This window comes from Anabrus simplex, chromosome 1 (assembly GCF_040414725.1).
Source record: "Anabrus simplex isolate iqAnaSimp1 chromosome 1, ASM4041472v1, whole genome shotgun sequence".
Taxonomy (NCBI): domain Eukaryota; kingdom Metazoa; phylum Arthropoda; class Insecta; order Orthoptera; family Tettigoniidae; genus Anabrus; species Anabrus simplex.
In genome coordinates this window covers 971,658,775-971,677,801 of record NC_090265.1, presented here as the reverse complement: position 1 = coordinate 971,677,801, position 19,027 = coordinate 971,658,775, and the positions used below count along the sequence as shown (strand labels likewise).

Genomic DNA, 19,027 nt, shown 5'->3' with positions numbered 1-19,027 from the left:
CACCTTTCCTTTCGCCACACAGCCAACTTAGCGTGATAGTAAATAGCCTATGTGTTAACCAAAGGGATCAGCTATAAGCTTGCCGATTTCAGTTCGATCAGTCAAGAAGTTTGTGCGAGAAAAACAGACCGGCAAACATGCAAACTTTCACATTTATTATTAATACCTTTCTTTTTCCTGTTACCCGGAATGGTATTATATTTCAGATGACCGAGCTCGATAGCTGCAGTCGCTTAAGTGCGGCCAGTATCCAGTAATCGGGAGATAGTGGGTTCGACCCCCACTGTCGGCAGCCCTGAAGATGGTTTTCCGTGGTTTCCCATTTTCACACCAGGTAAATGCCGGGGCTGTACCTTAATTAAGGCCACGGTCGCTTCCTTCCACTTCCTGGGCCTTTCCTATCCCATCGTCGCCATAAGACATATCTGTGTCGGTGCGACGCAAAGCAAAGAGCAAAAAAAAAAAAAAAAAAAAAAAATTAAAAAAAATCAAATGGTGACAGAAATTTCAAAATTGGTCCACTAGTTTCTGAGATTAACCGTTACACACAAACAAACTCATAGTCTCTCTTTATATATTAGAAGATCAGAAATTGGGAGCGCTGCCACTATCTGTAACCTTAACAGCACTAGGTGTGACATACTGCTTAGCTCTCAGTCAGGCTGCCTTTATCCCAAACAATTAGCGTGGTACTCATTTATGACGAAGGATGAGCTCACCCCATGACCATTTACCGCTCCAGAAGACTCGTTTCTAGATTTTTCGACTGTTTAACGGAGAATTCAACCCACGTCCTTCCGAGTGAGCGGAGTAAATAAGTTTGCAATTGACTTTACATCTCCCCGACACAGACAGGTCTTATGGCGACGATGGGATAGGAAAGGGCTAGGATTGGGAAGGAAGCGACCGTGGCCTTAATTAAGGTACAGCCCCAGCCTTTGCCTGGTGTTAAAATGGGAAACTACGCCAAAACCACCTTCAGGGCAGCCCGAATGCAAGTTCACAGCTGCGCGCCTCTAACCGTACGGCGAACTCGCTCGTTGCACGTAAGGTTTGAGAAAGAAATCCATACATTCACTTTCATAATTTGGTAAAAGTATTTCATCAATAATGAGATAATTATTCTTCTCAGTTTTACGACTACCGAGCTCGATAGCTGCAGTCGCTTAAGTGCGGCCAGTATCCAGTATTCGGGAGATAGTAGGTTCGAACCCCACTGTCGGCAGTCCTGAAAATGGTTTTCCGTGGTTTCCCATTTTCACACCAGGCAAATGCTGGGGCTGTACCTTAATTAAGGCCACGGCCGCTTCCTTCACACTCCTAGCCCTTTCCTCTCCCATCGTCGCCATAAGACCTATCTGTGTCGGTGCGACGTAAAGAAACTAGCAAAAAAAAAGCAAAAGTTTTACGACTGGATGCCCTTTCTGATGCCAACCTTATATGGAGGGTTGTAGTCATTATTGCGTGTCTCTGTGCTGGTTCGTAGTGTAGTGTGTTGTCTGAATATGAAGAGAAGAGTGTTGGGAGAGACAGAAACACCCATTCCCCGAGCCAGGAGAGTTAATCAGCGATTAAAATCCCCGACCCGGCCGGGAATCGAACCCGGTACCCTCTGAACCGATGGTTCATCAGTAATGATAGAATGATTTCATAATTTAAAGAAAATGGATATGACTAATGCATCTTATTCAATATAAACCACACAGTATGCTGACGCACGTATAGACAGTTCAGAGTGATATACTGTATATAAAATGGCCCTTGAAATTAGTCCCCCTGTGGGTGGGGGCGGTAGAATAACACCCACGGTATCCTCTGCCTGTCGTAAGAGGCGACTAAAAGAGGCCCCAGGGGCTCTGAACTTTGGAGCGTGGGTTGGCGACCACGGGGCCCTTAGCTGAGTCCTGGCATTGCTTCCACTTACTTGTGTCAGGCTCCTCACTTTCATCTATCCTATCTATCTATCTATCTATCCTATCCGACCTCTCTTGGTCAACTCTTGTTCTTTTCCGACCCCGACGCTATTAGGTTTGCGAGGGCTAGGGAGTCTTTCATTTTCACGCCCTCATGGCCCTTGCCTTCCTTTGGCCGATATCTTCATTTTTCGAAGTGTCGGACCCCTTCCATTTTGCCCTCTGATTAGTGTTATATAGAGGATGGTTGCCTAGTTGTACTTCCTCTTAAAACAATAATCACCACCACCACCTTGAAATTAGTACTGCGTAGTGTGAACTTGGGTGCAGCACTACGTTCTCGCACCTTTTAGACACTACAGTTGGAATTCCTGCAATGATCTACTGTAATGGTGAGGTTGAATTATGAGCTCAGTTCTAGCTAACGTTTCAGGTATCTTTCTTACATTCGGCTCAGTACATTATAAGTTATCAAGAAACCCTATCTTAACGTCGCACCGAACGTGTTGGCTGACCTAATAATTACATTCATAATCCGTGCCTAACGATACGTCTACGAAGCTATAACCGCCCTGTCGCCTGCTCAAGTGCACAAATAAACGCAGGGATACATATTTCCTTGACGAAATATCATATTCCATCATGTGTAATGACTAATGATACACCTGACCAGTAGTTCTTAGAAACTTCATACTTCATACTTCTTCGACGCTTTGTTTAGCAAATTACTACTTGGAGAGTTCTATAATTTTATTTGCAATACTGCACCAAAATACATCCGAACCACCTAATTGACACCTACCAAAACCAATACGGACTTTGCAGAAAATGATACTTTTAAAATCTTAAAATTGTCATCTCAAACCGGGCCACAAAGGTTCGTGAAAGGAATAAAAGCCGGAATGCACATGTGCGGCCCAGAATCGTATTTGCATTCGAAGTGCGACTCTGGAAGTTTTAGGTGATCGCCAGGTGCTGCCTTGGAAGCTTCATGTAATCGTTTAAGTGGGGGCCGGTATTGTTTTCAAAACTACAGCATTCGTCTTCTGAGCCTTTCGTCTGACGTGGCGAAAGACATGTCGTTGAATTTTACGCTGATAAAAAATTAAATGAAATTGTCTTTACCATCATCTGTATTCTAGTGATGGGATTTTGCTGCAATGCCATCATTTATATCTATAAGTACTCTTCTTCTTCTTCTTCTTCGTTTTACTTGCCCAGGCTGTGTGGCTCTGATCCCAAGTCAGAGGGTTAAATCTTGGCTCATTTTGATGGTATTTGAGAATGCTCTAATACACCAGCCATTTAAAAGAACTCTTGCAGGACAAAAACCCGTCACCTCAGCAAATCCGAAACCTGTAATAGTAGATAGTGGGATATACAACCAATAATATCAATTAATGAATGTATTTTTATTTATTTATTTATTATATATTTATTTATTTATTTATTTATTTATTTATTTATTTATTTATTTATTTATTTATTTATTTATTTATTTATTTATTTATTTATTTATTTATTTATTTATTTATTTATTTACTTATTTATATGTTTTATTTTTTGAGCCTCCGTGGCTCATGCGGCAGCGCGACGGCCTCTCACCGCTGGGTTCCGTGGTTCAAATCCCGGTCACTCCATGTGAGATTTGTGCTGGACAAAGCGGAGGCAGGACAGCTAGTACTGCAGAGAGCTAAAAAAGAAAATGGGAATGACATGTAGTAAACGGCACGAAGATTGTACGTTTAAGTAACGAGAGGCTTGGGTAAAGAGTTGTTAATGTTTCTTCTACAAACATATCGAGCGATCAGCTACGTCAGCGCCCCTGAAGGGTTTCTCCGAGGTTTCACATTTTCACGCCATACTCACGCCTTGCCCCTCTCATTTTTGACAAAAGTTCCACCAAGAGGAAAAGTTCTCTCAGTTTTAATTATTGTGTTGATGGGGTGAAAGTACCTCATGAGGATCACTGTAACTACCTCGGAGATAATATACGGCTTTGGGGTAATCACATTAACAAAGTTGTACATAAAAGTTATCTCTTCATACGGTTTTGAGGGTATTTAGGAGTTGTTGTAAGGCTGTAAAAGACAGGGAGTGTAAATTGCTGGTAAGACGATATTAATTAGAGGATGGTTCCAGTGATTGGGACACTTACCAGAATTACTGGATTCAATCTAAAGGAGAGCAGCAAGATTTTTTTGGTAACTTCCGACACAATACTAGCGTTACAAAAATGTTGCAAATTTTGTTCTATTTTATAGGAAGACTTGGGAATAAGGAGACGAGCTGTTCGACTACGTGGTACGTTTCGTGCTGTCAGTGAAGATACGGCGTGGCACGATATTAGTAGGCGAATAAACTTGAATGTAGTTTTTAAAAGTAGGAAGGATCATAACATGACGATACAGTTCGAATTCATGAGGTCAAGTTAGTGCAAACTGTTTATACGAAGAGGAATTAGGGATGGAAATAATTTACCAAGGGAAATGTTCGAAATATTTTCAACTTCTTTGAAATTATTTAAGAAAAACTACGGAAACAAATGATAGGGAATATGCGATCTGGGTGACAGCTCTAAATGCAGATCATTGGTGATTCATTCATTCATTCATTCATTCATTCATTCATTCATTCATTCATTCATTCATCCATTCAAAACCAAAGTGAATTGCTGAGTTATAGTTGTGTGGTGTTAAAAAGATAGTCAGAAAAATGTCAAAATTGTAAACTTAAAATTCTACATAGGAAAAGAGTTTTAAATCAGTTCCGTTAAAAAACTGTTTTGTTTGTTAGGTCATGAGCCCAGTGGCTGGTTGGATCCTCAAATAGCACCACCAAAGGTTACGCGGTTACGACGAAACTTCAACAACAGACGGCAGCGCCAAAATGAGGCGTACTAGGCAAGAAGATGAGTGAAGTAGTTTGTCATTGCTTTCCAATAGCTTCATACTTGTTCGACGCTTTGTTTAGCAAATTACTACTTGGAGAGTTCTATAACTTTATTTGCAATACTGCACCAAAATACATCCGAACCACCTAATTGACACCTACCAAAACAATACGGACTTTACAGACAATTATACTTTTAAAATCTTAAAACTGTATACATTTATTAGATACTACCATTTGTACCCGTTCTTCAGACGGGACTTTGCAATGGATTACATGCTAACTTCAGGAATTTATGCGAAGTAACATGGCTCTTTTCACACGTTTAATGTAACATGTTAAAAATACTTCCCACGAAAGCGCGTCGCGTGGCAGTGACGTGATGAAAGTGAACAAAGTCGAGAGAGAAAGATGACGATTTCCAGTACCTGGTCCGAAGTTGTGCGAGATTCTCCATGGTTCTCAATATTGTATCTCTGACTACTGGCGTGGCACTCTGACATTGATGATACCTCCCTTAATATCTGTCCTATCGAAAAGAGTACAATAGCTCTTTAGTTTTTCTCGTTGCCCACCTTGAAGTAACATGCACGACATGTCCCATGGGACTTAGACTAAAGATCCAAATTTTCGTAACCACCTGCGTTATTATCTGTCATACGATAAATACGTTCATGGCATAAAGGAACGGAAATGACATATCCTTAAACGTTTGTTGTATACGATCTTATGATAGACTTAATGTTAACGAAAATGTTTGAGAATAATCTTTCTATAAATACCAACTCCATGTGATTCCCATGATATCATATGCACCTGATAACACAATCCTGAGTGAGTAGAATCCAAATACGTAGTTTAGTTGAAATAAGTCAAGCAGTTTTCCATTAGGAATATACAAACAGATAGATAACCAGACAGGCAGAGAGAGAGACAGGCAGACAACAAAGAGAAAGGTGCTACCTCATGTTACCTCGGTGTTCAGATACATTAGGTGTGGTTAATTTTAAAGGCGAGAGTAATATGATGCATCCTCTGATTTTCTCCTGTTATGAACAGACGACACTATCTTTACATCGCTCTGTTTCCAGACTAACTTTGCTTTACGGGAGCGAAAGATGGGTTGACTCAGGATATCTTATTCATAAGTTACAAGTAACAGACATGAAAGTAGCGAGAGTGATTGCTGGTACGAACAGGTGGGAACAATGGCAGGAGGGTACTCGGAATGAGAAGATAAAGGCTAATTTAGGAATGAACTCGATGGATGAAGCTGTACGCAAAAACCAGCTGCGGTGGTCGGATCATGTGAGGTGAATGGAGGAGGATAGGTTACCTAGGAGAATAATGGACTCTGTTGTGGAGGGTAAGGGAAGTAGAGGGAGATCAAGACGGTGATTGTTAGACTCAAGTTTCTAACGATTTAAAGATAAGAGGTACAGAACTAAATGAGGCCACAGCATTAATTGCAAATAGAGGATTGTGACAAAGTTTAGTAAGTATGTATGTATGTATGTATGTATGTATGTATGTATGTATGTATGTATGTATGTATGTATGTATGTATGTATGTATGTCTTTTGATAGACTTAATGTTAACGAAAATGTTTGAGAATAATCTTCCTATAAATACCAACTCCATGTGATTCCCATGATATCATATGCACCTGATAACACAATCCTGAGTGAGTAGAATCCAAATACGTAGTTTAGTTGAAATAAGTCAAGCAGTTTTCCATTAGGAATATACAAACAGATAGATATACATGCACGACATGTCCCATGGGACTTAGACTAAAGATCCAAATTTTCGTAACCACCTGCGTAACCACCACCCGTGATGGTGGAACAGACAGGCAGGCAGACAGAGCTCGATAGCTGCAGTCGCTTAAGTGCGGCCAGTATCCAGTATTCGGGAGATAGTAGGTTCAAACCCCACTGTCGGCAGCCCTGAAGATGGTTTTCCGTGGTTTTCCATTTTCACACCAGGCAAATGCTGGGACTGTACCTTAATTAAGGCCACGGTCGCTTCTTTCCCACTCCTAGCCCTTCCCTGACGCATCGTCGCCGTAAGACCTATCTGTATGTATGTATGTATGTTATTGAACCCATGACCTGACCAAAAGGGTTCAGTATGTATGTATGTATGGATCCTTCAAATAACTGTAAGTCTGCGAGGGTGTTCGTCACTGGCTGCAGAGCATGAAGCCCGTAGAAAGAAATTTTCTCCGTCATTTGAAGAGTAAGCGATATTATTTACATGGATTTCTATTCAGCTGTTTACCCGTGATGGTGGAACAGACAGACAAACAAACTGACAAATAGACACGAAAGCTAAAAACTACTGATACGATCTGGAATTGACCTGAAACAGGTAAATATACCAAAATTTGGCGAAATAAATGACATTACAGGCAACGGAGCCCCTAGAATTTTATTTACCGAGCTCGATAGCTGCAGTCGCTTAAGTGCGGCCAGTATCCAGTATTCGGGAGATAGTAGGTTCAAACCCCACTGTCGGCAGCCCTGAAGATGGTTTTCCGTGGTTTTCCATTTTCACACCAGGCAAATGCTGGGGCTGTACCTTAATTAAGGCCACGGCCGCTTCCTTCCCACTCCTAGCCCTTCCCTGTCGCATCGTCGCCGTAAGACCTATCTGTGTCGGTGCGACGTAAAGCAACTACCTAGCAAAGAATTTTATTTATAAAATGATTGTGCATTTAACGTTTTTATTCTCATGATTGTAAATGAATGGGTGCTCTTGAGTTTTATAAGCTTTGTAAATTCAAAAGATCTGTTTCAGAACATGGCATGTATTCCGAGGCCGGTTAGTAACGTCGAGGAGCGAGATCGTACGGTAATTAAGGACGCCATCAAGCGGAACGATTATCTAACGAAAACAAACACTCAGAGCTGCAGATCACACCGCAGCGTTTATTTTTCCTTCCCCGCTCAGGATGCGTCAACAAAATTAGAGCACGTGATAGTAATGAATACCATTTAAGGTGCAGATGCCGAGGTAGCACATTCTCCTCCGTACACGACGGACTGATCTAATACACATCAATGTTTTAATTTTGTATGTCCCTCATTATACAGCTAAGCAAATTCCTTAATAACCGTACCTTCACAGCTGCGTTTCGTCCCGACTTGGTTAGTGATTCCCACATTAGAGCTTTTACCACAAATTTCTGATTATTTGTCATTCTTCTTTCCAGCCTAAGTGTGTTGAATAAAATTTGCAATACTTCACCGAAGTACGAGTCTTTCTCTATTCGATCAGAGAAAGCAAATATTCGAGTTTCAACTTTCTCTAAATTTCAGAGATGCATACATTTCTATAAACCGAGCTCGATAGCTGCAGTCGCTTAAGTGCAGCCAGGATCCAGTATTCGGGAGTTAGTAGGATCGAACCCCACTGTCGGCAGCCCTGAAAATGGTTTTCCGTGGTTTCCCATTTTCACACCAGGCAAATGCTGGGATGTACCTTAAGTAAGGCCACGACCGCTTCCTTCCCACTCCTAGCCCTTTCCTATCCCATCGCCGCCATAAGACGTATCTGTGTCGGTGCGACGTAAAGCAGCTAGCAAGAAAAAAAAAATCTATAATTTCTTCAGATATACGACGGCAAATCTGAACTGTGAAGCTTTCCGCAGCGGAATTGTAAATAATGGAACCTGGATGAAGACCTAGAAAAGCAAAGATCTGCACTGCAATCAAATCCGAGATAGTCACTGCCGTTGTCTTTAGCATCACCGCTTTCCAGTGACTAGTGTCAGCCTTCTCGCGTTCTTCTTAGTTATTCGACTTCTCTTGTCCTCTTCTGACTCCGACCGTGTTAGAATTTTGAGAACTACGGAGTCGTTCATTTCCACGCCTTTCATGTCCTTCCCTTCCCTTCCGTTTTCTTTTCTTTTCTTTTTCTTTCTTTCTTTCTTAGACTGTTTACACTCCAGGGTTGGTTTCTTCCTCGCACTCAGCGAGGGATCCCATCTCTACCGCCTCAAGAGCAGTGTCCTGGAGCTTCAGGCTCTGGGTCGGAGGATACAACTGGGGAGGATGACCAGTACCTCACCCAGGCGGCCTCATCTGCTATACTGAACAGGGGCATTGTGGCGGGATGGATAGATTGGAAGGGATAGACAAGGAAGAGGGAAGTAAGCGGTCGTGGTACTATCCCGGCATTTGCCTGGAGGAGAAGTGGGGAAACCACGGAAAACCACTTCCAGGATGGATAAGGTGGGAATCGAACCCACCTCTACTCAGTTGACCTCCCGAGGCTGAGTGGACTCCGTTCCAGCCCTCGTTCCACTCTTCAAATTTCGTGGCAGAGCCGGGAATCGAACCCGGGGATAGCAGCTAATCACACTAACCACTACACCACAGAGATGGACCCTTCTCTTTTGCCGACCGAAATTCAGAGGATGTTAAACTGTGTCGCTTACAAAACGTTATATTAAGAGAGAAAATGGCATTGTTTAAAGGAATATTGAAACTGGGAGAAAATATAGAATAAGGTAGCATTTTTCTACACTAGATGAAACAACCGAGCCAGCAAAGGTTAAAAATATAATAATTGAGCAACTGGAGAAAATCGAAGACTTGCCTGAACACTTTCCAAACACTGCTGGATTCCAAGAAAGCTTGAGGCAGTGTTTCCAGGTCTGTAAATGAAAAATCTGTAGATTGTACCTAAACATTCCGGGAGTTTTAATGAAAATGTCTGTAGTTTAGCTAGCACTGAAATGTTATTATATAAATTAAAGAATTCAATAGTCATTTGAAGTTATTATGAGAAAAATATACAGTTTCACTCACCCGTACTCTCTGGCTACTCTCTTCTTCTTCTTCTTCTTCTTCTTCTTCTTCTTCTTCTCCTCTGTATTCTCATTCTTCCTCTTGATCTAGGTATTCATCAGGCGTAGGAGTTGTGTGCCAATTTTAAGGTCGTAACACGATGCAGATTTTGTATTCTGTATGCGTGTCGGTGATTTCCCATCGAATGATGAGCTGCCTCTGTGGGTCCGTGGTAGAGTGTCGGCCTCCGGATCCCAAGATAGCGGGTTCAAACCCGGCAGAGGTAGTCGGATTTTTGAAGGGCGGAAAAAAGTCCATTCGACACTCCATGTCGTACGATGTCGGCATGTAAAAGATCTCTGGTGATACATTTGGTATTTACCCAACAAAATTAATTAAATCTCAGCCATAGACGCCCAAGAGAGATCCGGTTTACTCTAGGTCCGCTAGATGGCAGACAGAGTAAACCGGAACGTCGAAATTGACGAGCAGACAGCCAGATGGCGTCAAATCGAAATGTCTGCAAACGGTAGCTGAGGCCATACGATTATTATATTATTATTATCGAATGATGCAGTCAAGTGTGAGTTTTGAGTTGAATAAGAGGGGAGACATTACGTAATTCGAGCCTAAAGTGAATGCGGGGAAGTACCTAATGAGAGATGTTATCGATAAAACGTCAAGCGGTGAGACGAGGTAAGAGCTCTTCGGCACAAATATATATATTAATCATCATTATTCATTTTCCTTAAATTTGGATTATAAGAAGTTCCGGTAGATTTTTTTTGTTTTTTTGGGTTTTGTGATGTGTTGCAAAAAATCAGGAGATCTCCTGAAATTTCGGGAGACCTGGCAATACTGGCTTGAGGCATCAACCAATTGAAGCTTCCGTGGCTCAGGCGGGGAGTGCGGGCGCGTCGTGATGAGGATGAAATGATGAAGGTAACACATACACCCAGCCCCCGTGCCGTAGGAATTAACCAATTAAGGTTAAAATCCCCGACACGGCCGGGAATCGAACACGGGACCCCCTGAACCGAAGGCCAGTATGGACCTCCGTACTGACTAGTCATTCGATATCCAGAGAACAATGCGGAAAGTCATGTTTCTTCTCTTTTTTGTTGCAGAAAGTGAACGCCATACATTTCTTCGATCTTTTCTCATAATAATAATACCGAGCGAGTTGGTCATGTTGTTAGGATCGCGCAGCTGTGAGCTTGCATTCGGGAGATAGCTGGCTCAAACCCCACTGTCGGCAACACTGAAGATGGTTTTCCGTGGTTTCCCATTTTCACACCAGGCAAATGCTGGGGCTGTACCTTAATTAAGACCCCGGCCGCTTCCTTCGCATTCCTAGACCATAAGACGTATCTGTGTCGGTGCGACGTAAATATAATAATAATAATAATAATAATAAGAATAATAAGAATAATAAATTAATCAACAGCGTTTATTTCCTAAATATGCCTTTCTGCCTTCACATTAATGTACAGGAAGATTCAACTTACTCATTACGCAGTAGTGTTTTAGTGCTAAAACTCTTTCTGTTAATGGAGCACAAACTAATCATGTCGATTTTCACGTACCGAGCTCGATAGCTGCAGTCGCTTAAGTGCGGCCAGTATCCAGTATTCGGGAGATAGTAGGTTCGAACCCCACTGTCGGCAGCCCTGAAAATGGTTTCCCGTGGTTCCCCATTTTCAGTATTCGGGAGATAGTAGGTTCGAACCCCACTGTCGGCAGCCCTGAAAATGGTTTCCCGTGGTTCCCCATTTTCACACCAGGCACCTTAATTAAGGCCACGGCCGCTTCCTTCCCACTCCTAGCCCTCCCCTGTCCCATCGTCGCCACAAGACCTATCTGTGTCGATGCGACGTAAAGCAACTGGCAAAAAGAAAAAATCACGTAAATCTTTCACTTTGCCAGAATTTTGAATATGTAACTTGTCAATTAAGAAATGATAAATTTGACCTCAATGACGTTTATTTTCTGCAAAGAGATAACCATAGAAAAATGTTGAAAGAATCGTGATGATACAAGTGGGAGAGTATTAAAATTCTTAAATTTCGTAATAATTGGGGGTTGCATGGAAAATAATGATAATAACAACGGCAGGCTGAGCAGCTCAGACGTTAAAGTGCTGACGTTCTGAACTACAGCTGATGGGTTCCATCCTGGCTCAGTCCGAGAGTATTTGAATGTGCTCAAAGACGTCGGCTCGTACCGGTATCTGTGGATTTACAGGTACGCGAAAGAACTCGGGTCGGACAACATTCCGGCACCTCGGAATTTCTAAAAATCGTAAACGTACTTATTGGTACGTAAACGAAATAACTTTTATCAGCATATTATTTAATATTTAATTAATTGATAATATCGTATTTGTGTCAGTCTTCTGCATTCATTCCTCCTTTGCGACAGGTATGTAAATTTGAAGGTTCTTTTCACTCTCACCGGTCACATCGCCATATTTACTTACGTACAGCGCTCCTGGTAGTGAAATTGCGAACTCTGTGTATACCAGCACGGCCGACTGGATCCCTCACTGCGCTCGGCTAGCTAGAGCGACGCATCAACTTGTCCGTGATACCAGGCATCGCCGTCTCGATCCTCCAATACTGCCTGCTCTATGGGAGGATTTTTGCTAATAGGCAGCGACAAAAATTCTCCGCTAGATGGCACGCACAAAGTCTCAATGCATTATTATGACGACAGCCTACCAAACACTACGCAGTATAGTCATTTCAAGTTCGTAAATTACATCAGTAATATTAAATATCGGTAAAATTACCTGTATGAAGTCGCAGTTGGCCACTTTATGTCACAATTTGAAGGTTTTCCTGGACGAAGGCTTCGAGTGATACACCGGGCGGTTAACATTTTGTGTTCTTGCCAACACAATTTCAGTTAATAGAGGTCTTAAGAACTTGGTTTGCTGATATTCTTTGACCTCACAGTGTAACAGAACACATTCTGAAAGGGAAAAATTAGCAAATCCTCGTATTACGCTCGTAAGTTTGAAGGACTTCCGACACTAGGGCACAGCAGCTACTACAAACTCCTGCAGATGCTTCATCAGAGCAACAAAACAACGTTTTGGGTATCGAAGTCCTCCTCTGTTCTGATGCATAATCAATTTCACTTATTGGTGTCGAAGCTCTAGGTAGGGAGATGCTGCTGACGGAAATGTCACATTCCATCCTCTCTTTAACAATACGACCCAAGTGCCCACGAATTAGTTTGATTTTCTGTTTATAGATTTACTGGGACATTGCCATTTGGATATTTAAGGTTGTTCAAACTGTCCAAGCACGAAGGCTTTTTTTTTTTTTTTGTGAAACAATTCTTATCACAGGGTATCCACTATCCTCCACGGCTTTAATCACTTTCTGAAGTAAGGTGTTAAGGTGTAAAGGCTACAGAGGCGAGAGTAATCCGAGGATATCAAACTACTTCCTTTATTAGGACCTTGCCTAGATATAGCCAACAGGCACTTTTCTCTTAATTCCCCTCTAGACGGTATTTTATGGAATCGTATTTCTTCGGGCTGCCAACCATCTTGACGAGATTTGCAAAATGGTACACTACAATTGAATATTTCGACGGAAAAAATCTGAATTTCAGTTCTGCAAAACCACCCACTAGCACAAACGAAAGAAAACAAGTACACTTTAAAAGAATTTTGAAAATAACTATAAAAATAATATGATTAATTCATTTCACAGTTATATACAAAATATTTCTTGTACAAACGGAAGTGTACAGGCACGTTTACTCATTGTACGAAATAACTCAGTTTTTCGTACACATACATGCGTCAATAACACAACGCACCACCCACACTGACCGCGAAGATTGTGCGTCTACTACTGCACTCTTAACGGCGACTTGAAGAAATATTGGTATTGGCGCCTTCCTGTGTTAAACTAGTAGCATAGAGCAGGCAGTATAGGAGGACCGAGTCGGCGGTGATACCAGGACAGTCTTGCCAAATGTAAGACATGAATGCAATGACGTGCTCCAACTTTCCTGTCTTCAATAATGCACCGCATATGTCCAGGATCGAATCCAGAGCACAGAAACGTAATAACTTGGTTATTGGCCCCTGCGTCATCATGCGTGCCCACGAACACATGTTCATAGGCTGGCTAAATCTACGATGACTGATATAGGATGTGGTGTGTACGTCTGACTCAACCAATACCTATATATCAAAGGCAAATGCCTCAACTAAAGACGTTCAACTCAACACTCGCGTCACTTCATAACTAACACCCGATTAATCGCCTGCAACTACAGCTGCGGGGTAGTGTCAGTTACTAAGGCCAGCCTCAACTCAGCGGCATAGCTACAGGTAGTTGATACATCGACACTCATTATGAGCCTACTGTCGACAGAACATGAGAGATGATATGTGTGCCACTATAGAGACTTTACAGCGTTCAGATTGGTTTGTAAAGTTACACATTCCTCCATCAGGAAACATCCGTTAATCGTATTGATAATATTAATTACCCCGGGTGAGTTGGCCGTGCGGTTAAGGGCGCGGAGCTGTGAGCTGGCATCCTGGAGATAGTGGGCTCAAATCCCTCTGTCGGCAGCCCTGAAGATGGGTTTCCGTGGTTTCCTATTTTCACACCAGGCAAATGCTGGGGCTGTACCTTAATTAAGGCCACGGCCGCTTCCTTCCCACTCCTAGCCCTTTCCTATCCCATCGTCGCCATAAGACTTATCTGTGTTGGTGCGACGTAAAGCAAAATACAAATAATAACAATAATAATAATAATTACACATGCATACATTACAGTACAGAAAAAATGAAATGGCAAATGGCTTTTAGTGCCGGGAATGTCCGAGGACATGTTCGCGTCGCCAAGAGCAGGTCTTTTGATTTGACTCCCGTAGGCGTCTTGCGCGTCGTGATGAGGAAGAAATGATGATGAAAACAACACATACACCCAGTCCCAGGGCCAGTGAAATTAACCACTGGTGGTTAAAATTCTCAACCCTGCCGGAAATCGAACCCGGGATCCCTGTGACAAAAGGCCAGCACGCTAACCATTTAGCCATGCAGCCGGACAATAATAATAATAATAATAATAATAATAATAATAATAATAATAATAATAATAATAATAATAATAATTTCGTGGCGTTTCTAGCCGAGTGCAGCCCTTGTAAGGTAGACCCTCCGACGAGAGTGGGCAGCATCTGCCATGTGTAGCTAACTGCGTGTTGTTGTGGTGGAGGATAGTGCTGTGTGTGGTGTGTGAGTTGTAGGGATGTTGGGGACAGCACAGACACCCAACCTCCGAGCCACTGGAATTAACCAATGAAGGTTAAAATCCATAACCCGGCTGGGAATCGAACCCGGGACCCTCTAAATCGAAGGCTAGTACGCTGACAATTCAGCCAACGAGTCAGACAGCCGGAAAATTATAGCATATTATACCTGTGTAGGTTCAGTCTACGACCGACTGTAGTTAAGCACCATAATAACCTTAATTCAGCTTCTGCTCCTACGTCTCGAAATGACGAAAACTTAGCTTAGCTACTACCCCCCCCCCCCCTCCACGCCTCACATTTCTTTTTGTGTTTTCAGATTGCTTTACGTCGCACCGACACACGTAGGTCTTACGGCGACGATGGGATGGGAAAGGGCTAGCACAGGGAAGGAAGTGGCCGTGGCCTTAATTAAGGTACAGCCCCAGCATTTGCCTGGTGTGGAAATGGGAAACCACAAAAAACGTTCTTCTGGCTTGCCGACAGTGGGGTTTAAGCCCACTATCTCCCCCATATCTCCTTCGACTCATGTTATCCTTCATGATTGAGTCAATTGGTCCACCAGGAACAGTCCTCCATTCGCTTCACACGATCAGAGCAGAAGCTGGATAAAGCGCGCAATATTCTTCGCCGTGTTCATTTATAATAGCGTTTATCTCTTCCGTGTAAATGCCTTACTGCCATTGTTCTTATCAGCAGCGGTAGTGTATCCAAGTTCGCAAGTTCGATTCCAGCTGATTTCGATTTTGAAGGGCGTTCAAAATTCTTGGCGCTCCATATCATTGTTGTCGGCATGTTAAAGTTTTCTGGTGACGGTACTCATTGCCACGCGACTAAATTAACTATGGTATGCGCTCATTAGAACTCCGCTTTCGCTGCTAGAGAGCAGCACAATCAGAATGTCGAACTTAGTATACAGGCCACATAGATGGCACCACTACCGAAGGTCTGCAACTCTGCAGTTCAGGTCTTACGATTATTATTATTATTATTATTATTATTATTATTATTATTATTATTATTATTATTATTATTATTATTATTATTATTATTATTTTGTTCTTACCTATTTGTACTAACAATCATTCTGACTACTTTCATATCTGTTATACCCAACGTATTCGTCAGATATTTCAAGAACCACCAATCTTCACTCACATACTGCAAAGTCAGTCTTGAATATAGTTGATTGAATAATATTAACTGCCATGTTATTGGTCCCCGGTGATTGGCTGAAGGACGTATATTGAATCAGCACGCGATATCTTTTTTTTTTTTCTTTTGCTATTTTGCTTAACGTCGCACCGACACAGATATGCCTTATGGCGACGATGGGATAGGAAAGGTCTAGGAAGTGGAAGGAAGCGGCCGTGGCCTTAATTAAGGTACAGTCCCGGCATTTGCCTGGTGTGAAAATGGGAAACCACGGAAAACCATCTTCAGGGCTGCCGACAGTGGGGCTCGAACCCACTATCTCCCGATTACTGGATACTGGCCGCATTTAAGTGACTGCAGCTATCGAGCTCGGTGCACGCTATATTCGGAATGGTTTACTGTACTTTTGATTTAGATGAAGTGAACTTTTGTGCTCTGTACAGTTAATCTTCTACTCTACTTTGACCGTTTTGTAAGCTCTGATTACAATCACTCAGTAAAATATAAGTTCTGTCTCCAGTAGATCATCTTCCAGTTCAGAGGCAAATGATATTTCATCGTTTCCTTGTGATCAGGCTTTCCCTACGCATGCGGACTAGTTGCTTTCAATATTATGTTTTCTAGAGCTCGAAGTGGGATAGTTACTTCGTCAGTGGTCTTATATTTTGCATTCGGATGGTTAAGAGGTTATGAAATCTATAAATTTGTAGATTGGGCTCGGATAATATGGAGACTTGGTTAACGGGTGCTGGAATAATCTGGGTTCTATCACATTTTAGTCTATCATATCTTCACCAGTGTTGAGCTATGGCTTTCTATGCCAAACACAGTATCAATGAGAAAGCTTCTCCCATGTGAATACGAAGGTCGGGACGTCCCTTGTCTCTTGCACACTGGCAGAAAATAATATACTTTAAATTGCTAACCACCGAGCTCGATAGCTGCAATCGCTTAAGTGCGGCCAGTATCCAGTAATCGGGAGATAGTGGGTTCGAGCCCCACTGTCGACAGCCCTGAAGATGGTTTTCCGTGGTTTCCCATTTTCACACCAGGCAAATGCCGGGGCTGTACCTTAATTAAGGTCACAGCCGCTTCCTTCCACTTCCTAGGCCTTTCCTATCCCATCGTCGCCATAAGACCTATCTGTGTCGGTGCGACGTAAAGCAAATAGCAAAAAAAAAAATTGCTAACCGTCAGATTGTGTTTAAAGGGGACTGACACAAGCAAAAGAGAAATTGAAGTAACTGTACTAACTTGTCTGCATTTGACTGCAAGTTCCCTTTTAGTCTTGATCACTTGTGTTGTTACAGGCTACTGAGCGACATGGACAAGCGCCCCTTTGTGGAGGAGGCGGAGAGGCTACGAGTGATCCACAAACGTGAACACCCGGACTACAAGTATCAGCCCAGGCGGCGTAAGGGCATGAAGGGTGCCTCGGGTTCCGGGAGCAGCGACTGCTCTTCGCCCACCCCACAGCGCCAACAACCACCTCCTTCACAACAACAAGGACATGGCATCGTCTTCAGGTAAACTCATATACCCCTAAAGCACTTCGGAAATCAATACTAAGTGGCTCATTACGAGTCTTTATACATTTGATAATTTCTAGTGTACAATGAGGACCCATGTGTGTAATTTTTGATACGTGTGCAATGGTAAGGCGACCAGACGTCCCGGTTTGGGTGGAGGAATTCTGCTTAAGTCAGCTGTGTCTTGTTGTCATCAAGATTTCATGGGGGGCTCTAAAATGTCCTGTTTTGTCGGATGATAATATTCTAACAAAATGTTTTGATTTAACCGTTTGTCCCAAACTTCAGCTTGCCATCAATACACAGAATAACAAATATTGACTTCATTTTATGAAAGCCGGGCGAGTTGGCCGTGCGGTTAGGGTCGCGCAGCTATGAGCTTGCATCCGGAAGACAGTGGGTTCGAACTCCATTGTCGGCAGCCCTGAATATGGTTTTCCGTGGTTTCCCATTTTCACACTAGGCAAATGCTGGGGCTGTACCTTAATTAAGGCCACGGCCGTTTCCTTCCCACTCCTAAGCCTTTCCTGTCCCATCGTCGCTATAAGACCTATCTGTGTCGGTGCGACATAAAGCAAATAGCATTTCATGAAAAGATAGTTTCAGATATAACTAAAGGTGATGTTCCACGGGACCCTTAGCTGAATCCTATCATTGCTTCCACTTATTTGTGCCAGGCTTCTCACTTTCATCTATTTTAACCGACCTCCCATGGTCAACACTTGTTCTTTCCTGCCCCGGACGGTATTAGAGCATTCGAGGCCCTTGTCTTTCATTGGCAGATATCTTCACTTCGGAGTGTCGGATCTTTTCCTTTTTTCTCTCTCTCTGATTAGTGTTAACAGAGGATGGTTGCCCAGTTTTACAGTATTTCTTCTTAAATTTACTGTATTATAGCGATCACGATTTTGTCTTGTGGGCTCTTTTCCAATTTCTATAGTTTAATGCAATCAACGAATGACGTGGCATTGAATCTCTGGATCCAAAGAAGAGACCAGTGGCTGTGATTTTATTTAGATTACATTTGTCCAAAAATATGGTATCATGATGTCATGTATTTTTCTCTTTCTTTCTTTCTTTCTTTCTTTCTTTCTTTCTTTCTTTCTTTCTTTCTTTCTTTCTTTCCTGTTTCTTTCTTTGTCCACTCCTTCAGGTTGCTACTTGAAATTTCCAACCGAACATTAGGATCTTAATTTTGAGGCAAAAATATATATTATCCCTTCTGTCTGCACCTCGATAGTCAGAGTCATTTGTCTTGCGTGAAGCTTAGAGCAAAATGTCAGAATTAGTGAGTGGCTTTTGTCCTGATAGATTTATTTATGAGAGAATTGTTAGGGATGAAAAATTTATTTTGGTGTCCATTTCTGTTTGTTAAATTAAGAATTAACAAATCAACGCGTAAGTGGCATTACATCTTATGTTTCCTTGTAATTTCTATACCAGTAGAACTAAATACTT

The 19,027-nt window shown here is 42.3% G+C and overlaps 1 protein-coding gene across 1 annotated transcript in view; it reads left to right on the top strand.

Moving 5' to 3' along the window:
- LOC136857649 (transcription factor SOX-9-like) overlaps window positions 1-19,027 on the top strand; it is a 202,900-nt gene that overhangs the window by 170,229 nt on the left and 13,644 nt on the right. The window contains exon 3 of the mRNA XM_067136473.2: window positions 17,351-17,566. Coding sequence (XP_066992574.2) covers window positions 17,351-17,566 — 216 coding nt within the window. The remainder of the gene's footprint in view (window positions 1-17,350; window positions 17,567-19,027) is intronic.